The 13424-nt window shown below is 51.1% G+C and overlaps 1 protein-coding gene across 1 annotated transcript; it reads left to right on the top strand.

Moving 5' to 3' along the window:
• The first annotated feature begins 590 nt into the window (after window positions 1-590).
• Window positions 591-11583, top strand: LOC136751261 (myosin-9-like). Its single transcript, XM_066706707.1, is given in 29 exon segments — window positions 591-923; window positions 1102-1258; window positions 1651-1678; window positions 1833-2019; window positions 2106-2169; window positions 2379-2477; window positions 2589-2732; window positions 2898-2993; window positions 3146-3417; window positions 3626-3799; window positions 3922-4095; window positions 4232-4346; window positions 4971-5140; window positions 5323-5444; window positions 5533-5602; window positions 5702-5862; window positions 5957-6062; window positions 6167-6304; window positions 6631-6837; window positions 6950-6988; window positions 7041-7241; window positions 7386-7634; window positions 7809-8024; window positions 8416-8604; window positions 8983-9144; window positions 9307-9435; window positions 9538-9617; window positions 11194-11340; window positions 11342-11583. Coding segments are annotated over 29 exon segments (4338 nt in total). The 3' UTR covers window positions 11451-11583.
• The last annotated feature ends 1841 nt before the right edge of the window (window positions 11584-13424 follow it).

Raw genomic sequence — 13424 nt, 5'->3', positions numbered from 1 at the left:
AATAATAATCATTATAATCATAATAAAATGTACTATGATCAAACCCCTGATGTAGAGACATCCAGGCCTACATATTAGATCTGAGCTCACCGTGTGCAATAATGAGGATCATTGAAAGAGTACTCTATGTATGCTTGGGAAAATGTTGAAAATGTCATACCACTTCTTAGTAAAATATTTTTACTTTTACTGTAATTTCTTTTTTTTTTACAATTTATTGGGATTCTGGGAATTCCATCTCTTAAAAATGTACATCATATCTGTTATGTTTATTTTAATTACAAATATTTCCCAACATAAAACCAATGTCACCTTACAATCACTGATTCTGAGTTTCAGTGTTTTAAAATAAAACATCAACAGAACGCAATTTCAGTGTTCCATTTGTAATTCAGTAACATGAGATTGAAAGACAAAATCTGTGTTCAGAACCAAACATCACTAACACCCCTCTCCCTGGCTGTGTTAATCTGCAACTTTTCAGTACAGGCAGTGTGTCTCTCCTCCTCCCTGTCTCTCAGTGCACCATCAACCCACCCCCCAAGTGCAGTATTAACCCCTCCTCTCTCCCTCAGCTTTTACCAGTTGCCATGGTACAGCGAGACGAGGACAAGTTCCTGAAAGTGGACCACAACCTGATCAGCTGCCCGCTGGTGCAGGCCAGCTGGGCCGCCAAGAAGCTGGTGTGGGTGGCATCACAACACAATGGGTTCGAGGCGGGGAGAGTGCTGGAGGAGCGGGGCGAGGAGGCCGTGGTGGTGTTGGTGGCGAGCGGCAGGAAGGTGTGCGTCAACAAGGACAGCATCCAGAAGATGAACCCGCCCAAGTTCACCAAGGTGGAAGACATGGCCGAGCTGCCCTGTCTGAACGAGGCCTCTGTCCTGCACAACCTGAAGGAGCGCTACAACTCTGGCCTCATCTATGTGAGTCGGGCAGGGGGCGTTGCGGTGGGGGGGGGCAGCGTGCTGACGGGACACACACAGGGACACATGCACAAACACACTTGGAGTTGTGTGTCCATTAGGAATTAACAGGAAGTTAGATGATGCTCTCTCACTCTCCCCTGTGTGTTAATGAATGAATGTATCTCTCTCTCTGCAGACGTACTCTGGACTGTTCTGTGTGGTGATCAACCCCTATAAGACCCTGCCGATCTATTCTGCGGACATGGTGGAGATGTATAAGGGCAAGAAGAGACACGATGTGCCCCCCCACATCTATGCCATCACCGACACGGCCTACTGCAGCATGGTGCAGGGTAACACACTAGTGCACACTGCTGCACACTGCTACACGCTGCACACTTACTGTACTACACAGTCACCGTCCATCCGCTGTCTGATATAGGTTAACACTGTCAGACTGCACAATGTCTGTGCTACACAATGTCACTACACTGCACACTGTGTTGTCACTGTGCCCCTGGTGGAGCAGGGAGGGCAGCTGTACCTGGCAGAATCATGCTCTCTGCTCGTTAGGGCTCCTAATCCTCGTTAGCTTGTCTAAATGCGGGCTTAATTCCTCACAGCCCAAATCACTGGATATGAACTTCCTGCCTGTGGTGTCTGGACTTCCTGTTTCAGAATAGAGGAGAGACACACTCACAGCCTTGCATGCACACTGACACTGTGTATTAACTCTCTCCCTCAGATCGCAAGAACCAGTCCATCCTGTGCACGTAAGTCTGACTTCCTCTTTGATCTGGACACTGACAGACAGACGGATGCACTGACCGACTCACAGACTGACAATGTCAACTTCTAAACAGTGTGATGATGTGTTAATGTGGTCTTGCTCTTTTCTCTCTCTCCATCTCCTTCTCCTTCCCTCAGAGGGGAGTCTGGCGCGGGGAAGACAGAGAACACCAAGAAAGTGATACAGTACCTGACTCACATCGCCTCCTCTCCCAAGACCAAGAAAGACCAAGGGGAGCTGGAGAGGCAGCTGCTGCAGGCCAACCCCATCCTGGAGGCGTTCGGCAATGCCAAGACTGGGAAGAACGACAACTCTTCCCGCTTCGTGAGTCCTGCAGCTTCTCTGACTAATTAGTGCCCCTCCAGCGTCTGTGTGTTCAGTGCTGCTCAGTAAATGCCCTTTCTCTGCAGGGGAAGTTCATCAGGATCAACTTTGATGTGAACGGCTACATCGTGGGAGCCAACATCGAGACCTGTATCCTTTCTGTCACAGCACAGTAATAACACAGTAATAACTGTCTGATGTGGGTAGAGTGTGTCGCTAGTATGTGGATTGGGTGGGGGTGTGTGATTGTTGTGGTGGGGTGCGGTATGGGTTGGGTAGGTCGTGCGGAGGGGTGCGGTTCTGTTGACGGTGTGTCGGGCAGTTTTGTCGGTGTCGTTGTGTCCCTGACTCCTGCGCAGACCTGCTGGAAAAGTCACGAGTGATCCGCCAGGCAAAGGATGAGCGCACGTTCCACATTTTCTACTACATGCTGGCTGGAGCCGAGGACGAACTGCGCTGTGAGTGTCTGTCTCTGGGAGCCCCTTCTGTGGAGCTGGTCTGTCAGTGTGTTTTCATCCCCTCTTTCTGTCAATGTGTATTAACCTCTCTGTCTCTCTCTCTCTCTCCAGCGGAGCTGTTCCTGGAACATTACAGTGACTACCGCTTCCTGTCCAGTGGCAGCGTGATGATCCCGGGCCAGCAGGACGGGGAGCTGTTCCTGGAGACCATGGATGCCATGAAAATCATGGGTATCTCAGAGGATGACCAGATCGGTGAGTCTGTCTTGTCTGTCCTTGCCTCTCGGGTCTCTGTAGCCCTCCGTCCCTATGAACAGCTGCTTGTCTGTATTTGTTTCCATTCTGTTGGTTTTGTGTTGAATGTATAGTGATTCTGTCCCCCTCTCTCTCTCTCTCTCTCTCTCCCTCCCTCTCTCTCAGGGCTGTTGAAAGTGTTGTCCGCTGTGCTCCAGCTGGGCAACATTAAGTTCATGAAGAGGCGTGACTCTGACCAGGCCTACATGCCTGACGACACAGGTACCCGACACTCGCATTGCCCTCTCCATTTCCCGCAGTTGGTATTTTTATATTAAGTGTTACAGCCCTGCGTTGTGTCCCCCTTCCTTCTCCCAGTGCAGCGTGTGTGTTTCCCGCAGTGCGTCTCTCCATTATTCTCCCTCTCCCTTCAGCCACTCAGAAGGTGTGCCACCTGATGGGCATGAATGTGACGGACTTCACCCATGCCATCCTGTGCCCCCGCATCAAGGTGGGCCAGCAGTACATCCTGAAGACACAGACCAAGGAGCAGGCAGAATTTGCGGTGGAGGTGCTGGCTACAGCCACATACAAGCATGTGATCCACTGGCTGGTCACGCACATCAACAAGATGCTGGACATGACCAAGCGACAGGGCGCCTCCTTCATCGGCATCCTGGACATCGCCGGCTTCGAGATCTTCGAGGTAGGGGGGTGGGGTGGGGTGGGAGCGGTATAGAGACTTGAAAGTGTGGAGTGGAGTCAAAGATTTGAAGGAGGTGGGGAAGCAGTGATGGGGGACAGATGGACAGTGGGCAAGGCAGCCCTGTCATTATTCTCATACTACTCGACTTATTGTTACTTACTGATGGCCGGTGAAGGCGAGCGAGTGTTAACTCTCTCTCCCTCTGCAGCTGAACTCCTTCGAGCAGCTTTGCATCAATTTCAGCAATGAGAAGCTGCAGCAGCTCTTCAATCACACCACGTTCGTCCAGGAGCAGGAGGAGTACGAGCGTGAGGGCATTGAGTGGAGCTTCATCGACTTTGGTCTGGACCTGCAGCCCTGCATCGACCTCATCGAGAAGCCAGTGAGAACAACCAGACTGTCCCCGTGTGTGTGTGTGTCCCCTGTGTGTGTGCCTGTCTCTCTCTCTCTCCCTCTTTCTCTCTCTCTCTCTCTCATTACTTACTATTAACCCTGCCCCCCCAGGCCAATCCCCCGGGCATCCTGGCATTGTTGGACGATGAGTGCTTACTGCCCAAGACCACTGACCGCTCCTTCGTGGACAAAGTCATCCAGCAGCAGGGCAGCCACCCCAAGTTCCTCAAGCCCAAGAAACTGAAGGACAAGGCTGACTTCAGTATCAGCCACTATGCTGGCAAGGTGACACACTGGCGAGCACGCCCACACACACACACACACACACACAAACACACATGCACTTTGCAGGCAGTGTGATGCATGTACTGCAGTAACCTGTGTACACGCTGACTCTCCACCCCCTCCTTCTCTCTCGCAGGTTGACTACAAGGCAGACGAGTGGTTGAAGAAGAACATGAACCCTTTGAACGGCAATGTGGCCACGCTGCTCCAGCAGTCTTCAGCCAAGTTCGTCTCTGAGCTCTGGAGAGATGGTGAGAGAAGGGAGTGGAGAGAGTGGTGTGTGTGTGTGTGTGTGTTCATGTCACAGGTCCTGTGTGTGTGTGTGAGTGTGTGTCTCACAGGTTTTCTGTGCTGCTATTGTCCAGGCACTTCTGGTTTCAGGTTTCAGCTATAGGTCAGAGATTCCCACTACATGCTCTCCTCTCTCTCTTGTTGTTTTGATATCTGTTTTTCACTCTGCATTTTTCTCCCCCTGCTGTTGTGGTCTCTTCTTCCCTCTCTGTGCCTGTCACTATCCCTCTGTCCCTCCTCTGTTAATTTCTCCTCCCCTCTCCTCCTCTTGAAATCTGTTGGTCTCTCTCTCTCTTTTTCTTTCTCTCTCTTTTCCCCATTCTTCATTCCTGACTCGGATACTAGTTTTCGGTTTCTGCTCTCGCCGTCTCCCTTGTTCTGCCTCCTCTGTGCTCCTGATATGGAGTCACAATAATCTGAAAGTTTTGTCTGAATGTATTTGTGACACACTGACAGCTACACAGCCACACGGACACTGAGTCCCAGAGACGAGTGTCTGTAGAGTTTCTGCAGTTCAATGTATCGCTTGCAGTAGAACCAAGAATGACAGTGTGTTTATCCCCCCCACTCTCTCTCTCTCTCAGTGGACCCGACCGTGGGGCTGGATATGGTTGCCGGCGCATTTAAGAACCGCAAGGGCATGTTCCGCACGGTGGGGCAGCTCTACAAGGAGCAACTGGCAAAACTCTTGGCCACACTGAGCGACACCAAGCCCCACTACGTGCGTTGCATCATCCCCAACCACGAGAAGCAGGTACGCACACACAACGCTCACACACTCACCTGTCACTAGCCTAGAACACTGCATCACCAACCCGAGCCAGGGCCCCTGAGTCGGGTCTACAGGCACATGTCTCGCACTGAACACTGCTGCACACACTGATGGATGCTGTAGACAACCCATGCGCAGTCTGACCAAGCGCTCTGCCCCCCCAGGCCGGAAAGCTGGATCCCCACCTGGTGCTGCACCAGCTGGGCTGTAACGGGGTACTGGAGGGCATCCGGATCTGCAGGGAGGGCTTCCCCAACCGGATCGTCTTCCAGGAGTTCAGACAGAGGTAACGTGTTGTCCGACGCATGCTGACCGACACTTGACACGCTGTCCGACGCATGCTGACCGACACTAACACTCCCTCCCTCTCTCAGGTACCAGATCCTCACTCCCAGCACCGTCGCCAAGGACTTCATGGATGAGAAGCAGGCCTGTGTGCTCATGGTGAGGTTGCAACTCCCCGTGTCTCTCTCCTTGTCTGCTCACCTGTTCCCTGTTGTTCCCTGACCTGTGTCCCCGATGATAACTCCCACTCTCTCCCAGCTTCAGGAACTAAAGCTAGACCCCAGTCAGTTCCAGATCGGGCACACTAAGGTGTTCTTCCGGGCTGGGCTCCTGGCCAACCTGGAGGAGAAGCGCGACGAGAAGATCACAGACATCATCATTGGCTTCCAGGCCCGGTGCTGCGGACACTTAGCCCGCAGGTACGCACAGCAGTAACGGTGTAGTAGCACTGGAGTAACGCTGCTTGTCATTACTACTTCCACCATGATGACACATTGACGCGGTCTCTTGTAGGGTGTTCGCTCGGCGGCGGCAGCAGCACGCGGCCATGAAGGACGAGGAGTGGAAGTGCGCCGCCCAGCTGCACAGTGAGAACAAGAAGATGCAGCAGACAATTTCGGTGAGGTGCCACTGAGACCCTCACTGACTGTGTGCGTCTCTGTGCGTTCCTGCTGTCTCTCTCTGACTTGTCTCTCTCTCTCTCTCTCTCTCTCTCTCTCACAGGACCTGGAGCAGCAGCTGGATGAGGAGAAAGCTGCACGGCAGAATCTGCAGCTGGAGATGGTGGCCATGGAGGTCAAGCTGAAGAAAGTGGAGGAGGGTGTTGGGGTGCTGGAGGATCAGAACAACACCCTTATGAAGGTCAGGGGACATGGGGAAGGGGGTGTTTTTTTGTTTTCCAGTGTGTCCGTCATGTGTAAAGTGTGTTTCTGAGCGGTCCGGTCTGACAGTGCATGTCTGGGAGTATGTGGTGTGCTGAGTCAGGTATTATGAGCATTGCCTCGAGTCATTACAGCTGTGACCCGTGCTATACATGGTGTGTCCAGAGCATCAGTGCTGTAGTCTGTGCAGCGCATGTGACAGCGTGCTGTACCGCAGTGTGGGCGCAGTGGGCGGGCGCCGTGTATCACCGACAGTCTGTGCGGCGCTGGCGGCCCGTGACGCGGCCTCTGACTCTCTCCCCCCAGAACACAGTGTCGTTGGAGCAAGCAAAGCAGACCCTGGAGGCCAAGCTCAATGAGCTGGCGATTGAGCTGCAAGCGCTGCTGCAAGGGAGAGGCGACTTGGAGGCGCGAAGAAAGAAGGCCCAGACCCAGCTGAGCGAGCTGCAGCTCAAACACAGTGAGAGTGAGAGGCACGGGGCCGAGCTGGCGGACCGCAACATCAAACTGCAGGTGAGTGGGGGGGAGGGCTGTCTGAGGGGTGCGCTGTCTGAAGGCTGTCTGCGTGGCACTGTCTACGTGGGGCGTCTGGATGACTGGTCTGTCCCGCCTCTCTCCCTCTCAGTCGCAGCTGGACACTGTGAACGCTGTGCTGGATGTCCAGGTACCATCACAGCACAGTACTGTAAAACACTGCACATCTGTATGTAAATGAGTGTGTGTACTCTGACACTGTTGGATCTGTACAAAAACCCCTCTTACAGGAGCTGCTGAATGTGGAGATGCGCCAGAAACTGAAAGTCTCCACTCGTCTGCGTCAGCTGGAGATTGAGCAGCACAGCCTGAGAGAGCAGCTGGAGGATGAGCAGGGGGCCAAGGGGAGAGTGGAGAAGCAGGTGGTCACCCTGCAGTCACAGGTGTGTGTCCCTGTCCCCCCTTCTGTCTACAGTGACAGAGATGTCCTGCTTGCCCCATCACCCCGTGAGGCTCTTCCTCTTCCTCCCTGTCCAGTGAAGGCTTTGCTGTTGATTACCTCTCGCCTCTCTATCCCCTCCATCCAGCTGGCAGAGATGCAGAAGAAGCTGAAGGAGGGCGCTGACTCTCTGCGCGCTGCAGAGCAGGCCCAGCGGCGAGTGCAGAAGGAGCTGGAGGGGGCGTTCCTGCAGCTGGAGGAGAAAAGCACTGCCTATGACAAGCTGGGCCAGCGCCGGGCACGGCTACAGAAAGAGCTGGACGCCAGCCTAGGGCACCAGGACCACCTGCAGCAGACAGTCTTCAACCTGCAGAAGAAGCACAGGAAGTTTCGTCAGGTAAATGCCCAAGCACAAGAGTTCAGATCAGGTAAAGATTGGCGCTGGGTATACACCTGTATGCACCTGCATATATACACTGACACAGCCTGGAGACCAAGCAGAGCAGTTTGAGCAGGTAAACACACACCTGTATACACTGATTTCACTCTGGATTCTCCTCCCTTCTCACAGCAAACAGTGGAGGAGAAGTGTCAGATCTCAAGTCTCTATGCAGAGGAGCGCGACCGGGCCTTGGCGGAGGCTCGGGAGAAAGCGGCCCAGGTACTGGCGCTGACCCTTGAGCTGGAGAACATGGTTTACCTGCAGAAGAAGCACGACCGGGCCACCAAGGCACTGCAGGACGAGATGCAGGACTTGGTCTCGGCCAAGGACAGCTCTGACAAACACGTAAGTGCTACTTATTAGTGCTACTACACCATTACACTCATTATTCTGATTTACACTGTTACTGACACTGAAATTGGACCTGGTCTCATCCCAGGACAGCGTGGGCCAGAGTGTAATAGTTATTGCAACACATTTCATACATTATTATACTGTTATACGGATCCTGTACCGACTGAAATCCTGATACTGACAGAAACAACACTGTGACACAGACACTGACTGACGGAGCTGCAGCTCCGACACAGAGCCCTGCCTGTCACACAGCTATAGCCAGTGGCATTTCTAGACAATGTGAAACGGGGGCAGAGGGGTCCAGTGGTTATTCTTGGGCTGGCACAGCGCTGGGGGTGGGGGGTCCCTGGCTACAGCACCGACTCCCTCTCCCCCTCAGGTGCGTGAGCTGCAGATGGAGAGTCAGGTGATGGAGGAGCAGCTGGAGGTGATAAAGCCGCAGGTGGAGGAGCTGCAGAAGGAGCTGCAGGCCTCTAAGAAGGCCAAGCTGCAGCTGGAGGCGGACATGCGGGCGCTGAAGGCCCAGTTCGACCGCACGGTGCAGAGCAAGGACCAGCTGCTCAAACAGGTGCTGCTCACTCGCTACTCACACTGTACCATTCTCCACACATGCGCTACACACTGTAAATTACTCCAGACATGCTATTTGCACTGTACCTAACTCCACACACTCACTACTCACACTGTACCATACTCTACACATGTGCTACACACTGTACCTTACTCCAGACGTACTATTCGCACTGTACCTTACTCCACACACTCACTGCTCACACTGTACCATACTCTACACATGCGCTACACACTGTACCTTACTCCAGACATGCTACTCGCACTGTATAGTACACTACACACACTGGACACTGTCCACTTGACACCTAACTGTGCACACACTACAGGTCATGCAGTTCATTCATCTGTGCGCCTGTGTTTCTCTGCCCCCCAGGCGCAGGAGAGAGAGAGAGATCTGGAGGGCGAGTGGAAGCAGCGCTCTGTTGCATTGGCGGCAAAGAGAAAGCTGGAGCTGGGTATGAAAGATCTCGAGGAGCAGCTCAACTTGGCCAACAAGAGCCGGGAGAAGGCACTGAAGCAGTTGTGCAAATTGCAGGTAACACCTCACACACAGACGCAGGGCTGCGCAGACTGCAGCTACTGTACCACTCACAGACGCAGGGCTGCGCAGAATGGGCTCCACAGGGCATTCAGCACTGGCTCCAGTCTGGACTGTGAACAGCAGATTAACGCCCCTCCCGTCCCCTGACCCCCCCAGGCACATATGAAGGTCGTGCAGCAGGAGCTAGAGGAGACGCGCCTGTCCCATGAGGAGACGCTGGCCCAGGCCAAAGACTATCAGAGGAAGATCAAGAGCCTGGAGGCTGAGATAATCCAGCTGCAGGAGGTAAGTGTGTGTCCGTCCCCCTCCTGTGTGGGTGTGTCCCCCCATGTGTGGGCTTGTGTCCCCTCTGTGTGGGTGTCGCTAACAGTGACTCTCCCTCTGCAGGACCTGGCATTAGCAAAGAGGGCAAAGCGCTGGGCCGAGCAGGACAGTGAGGCCCTGCAGGATGAAATCAGCCACAAGGGGTGAGAGAGGGAACTGCAGTGTGTGTGTGTGTCACAGAGTGTGTGTCAATGCTGTGTGCTGTGTGTGTCGCAGTGTGTGTGTTAATGCTGTGTGCTGTGTGTGTCGCAGAGTGTGTGTTAATGCTGTGTGTGTCGCAGTGTGTGTGTTAATGCTGTGTGCTGTGTGTGTCGCAGTTTGTGTGTCAATGCTGTGTGCTGTGTGTCGCAGTGTGTGTTAATGCTGTGTGCTGTGTGTGTCGCAGTGTGTGTGTCAATGCTGTGTGCTGTGTGTGTCGCAGTGTGTGTGTTAATGCTGTGTGCTGTGTGTGTCGCAGTGTGTGTGTCAATGCTGTGTGCTGTGTGTGTTAATGCTGTGTGCTGTGTGTGTCAATGCTGTGTGCTGTGTGTGTCGCAGTGTGTGTGTCAATGCTGTGTGCTGTGTTTGTCGCAGTGTGTGTGTCAATGCTGTGTGCTGTGTGTGTCGCAGTGTGTGTGTCAATGCTGTGTGCTGTGTGTGTCGCAGTGTGTGTGTCAATGCTGTGTGCTGTGTGTGTCGCAGTGTGTGTGTTAATGCTGTGTGCTGTGTGTGTTAATGCTGTGTGCTGTGTGTGTCGCAGTGTGTGTGTCAATGCTGTGTGCTGTGTGTGTCGCAGTGTGTGTGTCAATGCTGTGTGCTGTGTGTGTCGCAGTGTGTGTGTCAATGCTGTGTGCTGTGTGTGTTAATGCTGTGTGCTGTGTGTGTCGCAGTGTGTGTGTCAATGCTGTGTGCTGTGTGTGTCGCAGTGTGTGTGTTAATGCTGTGTGCTGTGTGTGTCGCAGTGTGTGTGTTAATGCTGTGTGCTGTGTGTGTCGCAGTTTGTGTGTCAATGCTGTGTGCTGTGTGTCGCAGTGTGTGTTAATGCTGTGTGCTGTGTGTGTCGCAGTGTGTGTGTCAATGCTGTGTGCTGTGTGTCGCAGTGTGTGTTAATGCTGTGTGCTGTGTGTGTCGCAGTGTGTGTGTCAATGCTGTGTGCTGTGTGTGTCGCAGTGTGTGTGTTAATGCTGTGTGCTGTGTGTGTCGCAGTGTGTGTGTCAATGCTGTGTGCTGTGTGTGTCGCAGTGTGTGTGTCAATGCTGTGTGCTGTGTGTGTTAATGCTGTGTGCTGTGTGTGTCGCAGTGTGTGTGTCAATGCTGTGTGCTGTGTGTGTCGCAGTGTGTGTGTCAATGCTGTGTGCTGTGTTTGTCGCAGTGTGTGTGTCAATGCTGTGTGCTGTGTGTGTCGCAGTGTGTGTGTCAATGCTGTGTGCTGTGTGTGTCGCAGTGTGTGTGTCAATGCTGTGTGCTGTGTGTGTCGCAGTGTGTGTGTTAATGCTGTGTGCTGTGTGTGTTAATGCTGTGTGCTGTGTGTGTCGCAGTGTGTGTGTCAATGCTGTGTGCTGTGTGTGTCGCAGTGTGTGTGTCAATGCTGTGTGCTGTGTGTGTTAATGCTGAGTGCTGTGTGTGTCGCAGTGTGTGTGTCAATGCTGTGTGCTGTGTGTGTCGCAGTGTGTGTGTTAATGCTGTGTGCTGTGTGTGTCGCAGTGTGTGTGTTAATGCTGTGTGCTGTGTGTGTCGCAGTACCCTGGCCCTGCAGGAGAAACGCAGGCTGCAGGCCCGTATTGTCCAGCTGGAGCAGAAGCTGCAGGAGGAGCAGTTCAGCAGGGAGCTGCTTGATGAAAGGCTGGCGGCGGAGCGCAGCACCTCCCAGCGCCTGGAGGGGGCGCGATCTGCAGGAGGCACAGGCCGCAGTGAAGGCCAAGAACAAGGCTATCGACACCCTGAAGCAAGAGCTCCGCTCGCTGCGTCGCCAACGTGTAACAGCCTGTGACTGCTGACTATATTCACCTGTGGCAGTGGATGAAGGAACAGTGTTTACTTAGCTCATGTTTAGCTTAATTTTAATAACATCACATTTTTAACGTTAGTCTAATCTAATACCGAGTTTTAATAATTAAGTGCCAGTAACAATGTTAGGAGGAGTGTCACATTCATTTACTTAAGAAACGCATAAGTTAGTAATTAGTAAGGCATCTGATAGTAGTTAAGTCAATAAACATGACTTTGTTGTTGTATAATGAAATTCCTGACTCTGTGAAACTTGTATCTTCAACATCAAGTATTCTTTAGCTTTTTTTTTATATTTTTTTACATACAATTTTTTAGACTTTCAGACTAATTTCAAAGCATGTGATCAGATGTGGGCTTTTACAATTTGGAATGGAAAGTACAATTATCTGTCCAAATACACATTGTAACAATGTGATGGACAACAGTTAAACTGGGTAATAATTTAAATGAATGATCATATAAAAAAAAAAACAAGATGCCATTATAGTCTGATTTACAATATTGTATTCAGTTTCAGTCACCGTGTTACAAACAGAGCATTGCTTCCCTGGGGTGAGTGAGTAATGATTAACTGGAGATATCAATATACATACTCTTAAATGAGAGGGGGGATCACATTAATTTATTTCACAAAAGCACATGTTAGTAGCTCAAAACATTACTTTGCTCTTGTATCATGCAATACCTGACCTGAAATCTGAAACGTGACCATTTTCATTGCATATTTTACTTTTAATATTTCGGACTTACTACTTTCAAAGCAAATTCCTAAAATCACCAAATCTCTCCTATAAGAAAATCTCAAAACACGGATCCAATCCCATTTGTAAACAATTGAACAAAAGTCTTGAAAGAATTGTGCCGAAAGCAAATGATGAAGATGCATGTGTGTATGTACTTTTAAAATCGAGTTTCTGATAAAGGTGACCATCATGACAAATGTACAGATGTGTCCCCATTAGAAGCAAAGGAGCAGAGCGAATTCAAAGCACAGTGTCCAGCTACTGAAATGCGTTGCGTTTGAGGAGAGCCTGTCTCGGGTGAAAACACAGCTGAGAGGACGTGGGACCTGTTTCAGGACTGGTGATCATATTCCAATTTCATACTCAATGTTTTGATCCAGGACACTTTTTTGTTTACAGGCCGGACATAATTAAACTTTAAAAATACATATATTATTGCATGTCCAGTGGGACAAAGCACTTATTTCTTAATCAACCAGTTGCAGTTTTTTTTTTTTATTTGGGACCTGTTGTGCTTGTGAGGTCCAGTTACATTACACAACAAATCAGCTGCTTTCACAGTACATACGGGCTTAAGGAAATGCACATCAGAAAGACATTTTAAACATTAAAATGATGTTTTCAGCAGTAATTCTCTTCATAGGGTAAATATGTAGCCCAGTCAAATTCAGCCTGCAGGCCCAAAAACCATGGGGTAACCCGGGCATTAGCATCCTGGTGTTGTTTCATCCAGATGAGTGTCGCATGGGCGGTCATCAAGATGAATTCACAGCCCAGTACACAATACTTAAGTGAGTCCAGGGCCCGTTTAATCGCCAGACACTCCTTTTCCACTGTGGCAAACTTAGTTTCATGTGGCAACAACTTACACTTGGTTAACAGTACTTGCAAATGGTATTTATTAAAAGTTTAGTTTTCTGTTTAAAGGGGAACTCCACTGAAAATGCATAATTTCTCAGGTTATTCTATAAGTAGAAACACTCTGTGCAGTGTGCTCATCATGCCCAGCTCGTTCTATGATCATTTTATTCAAGGGACTGGCGTGTAGGATACAGCAGAGTGCGAACTGTGCATACGCAGGGATTCCCCTTTGGAGAACACATGAGCACAATTCACACTCGCCCGTAGCCTACACACAGTCCCTTTAGCGACTACAAACCAATGGTTCTTTCGAAAATATAGGGTGATGGGGCCATCAAACGTGCATACGATTGAATT

The sequence above is a fragment of the Amia ocellicauda genome, chromosome 6 (assembly GCF_036373705.1).
Source record: "Amia ocellicauda isolate fAmiCal2 chromosome 6, fAmiCal2.hap1, whole genome shotgun sequence".
Classification (NCBI taxonomy): Eukaryota; Metazoa; Chordata; class Actinopteri; order Amiiformes; family Amiidae; genus Amia; species Amia ocellicauda.
This window is presented reverse-complemented; position numbering and strand designations above follow the sequence as displayed.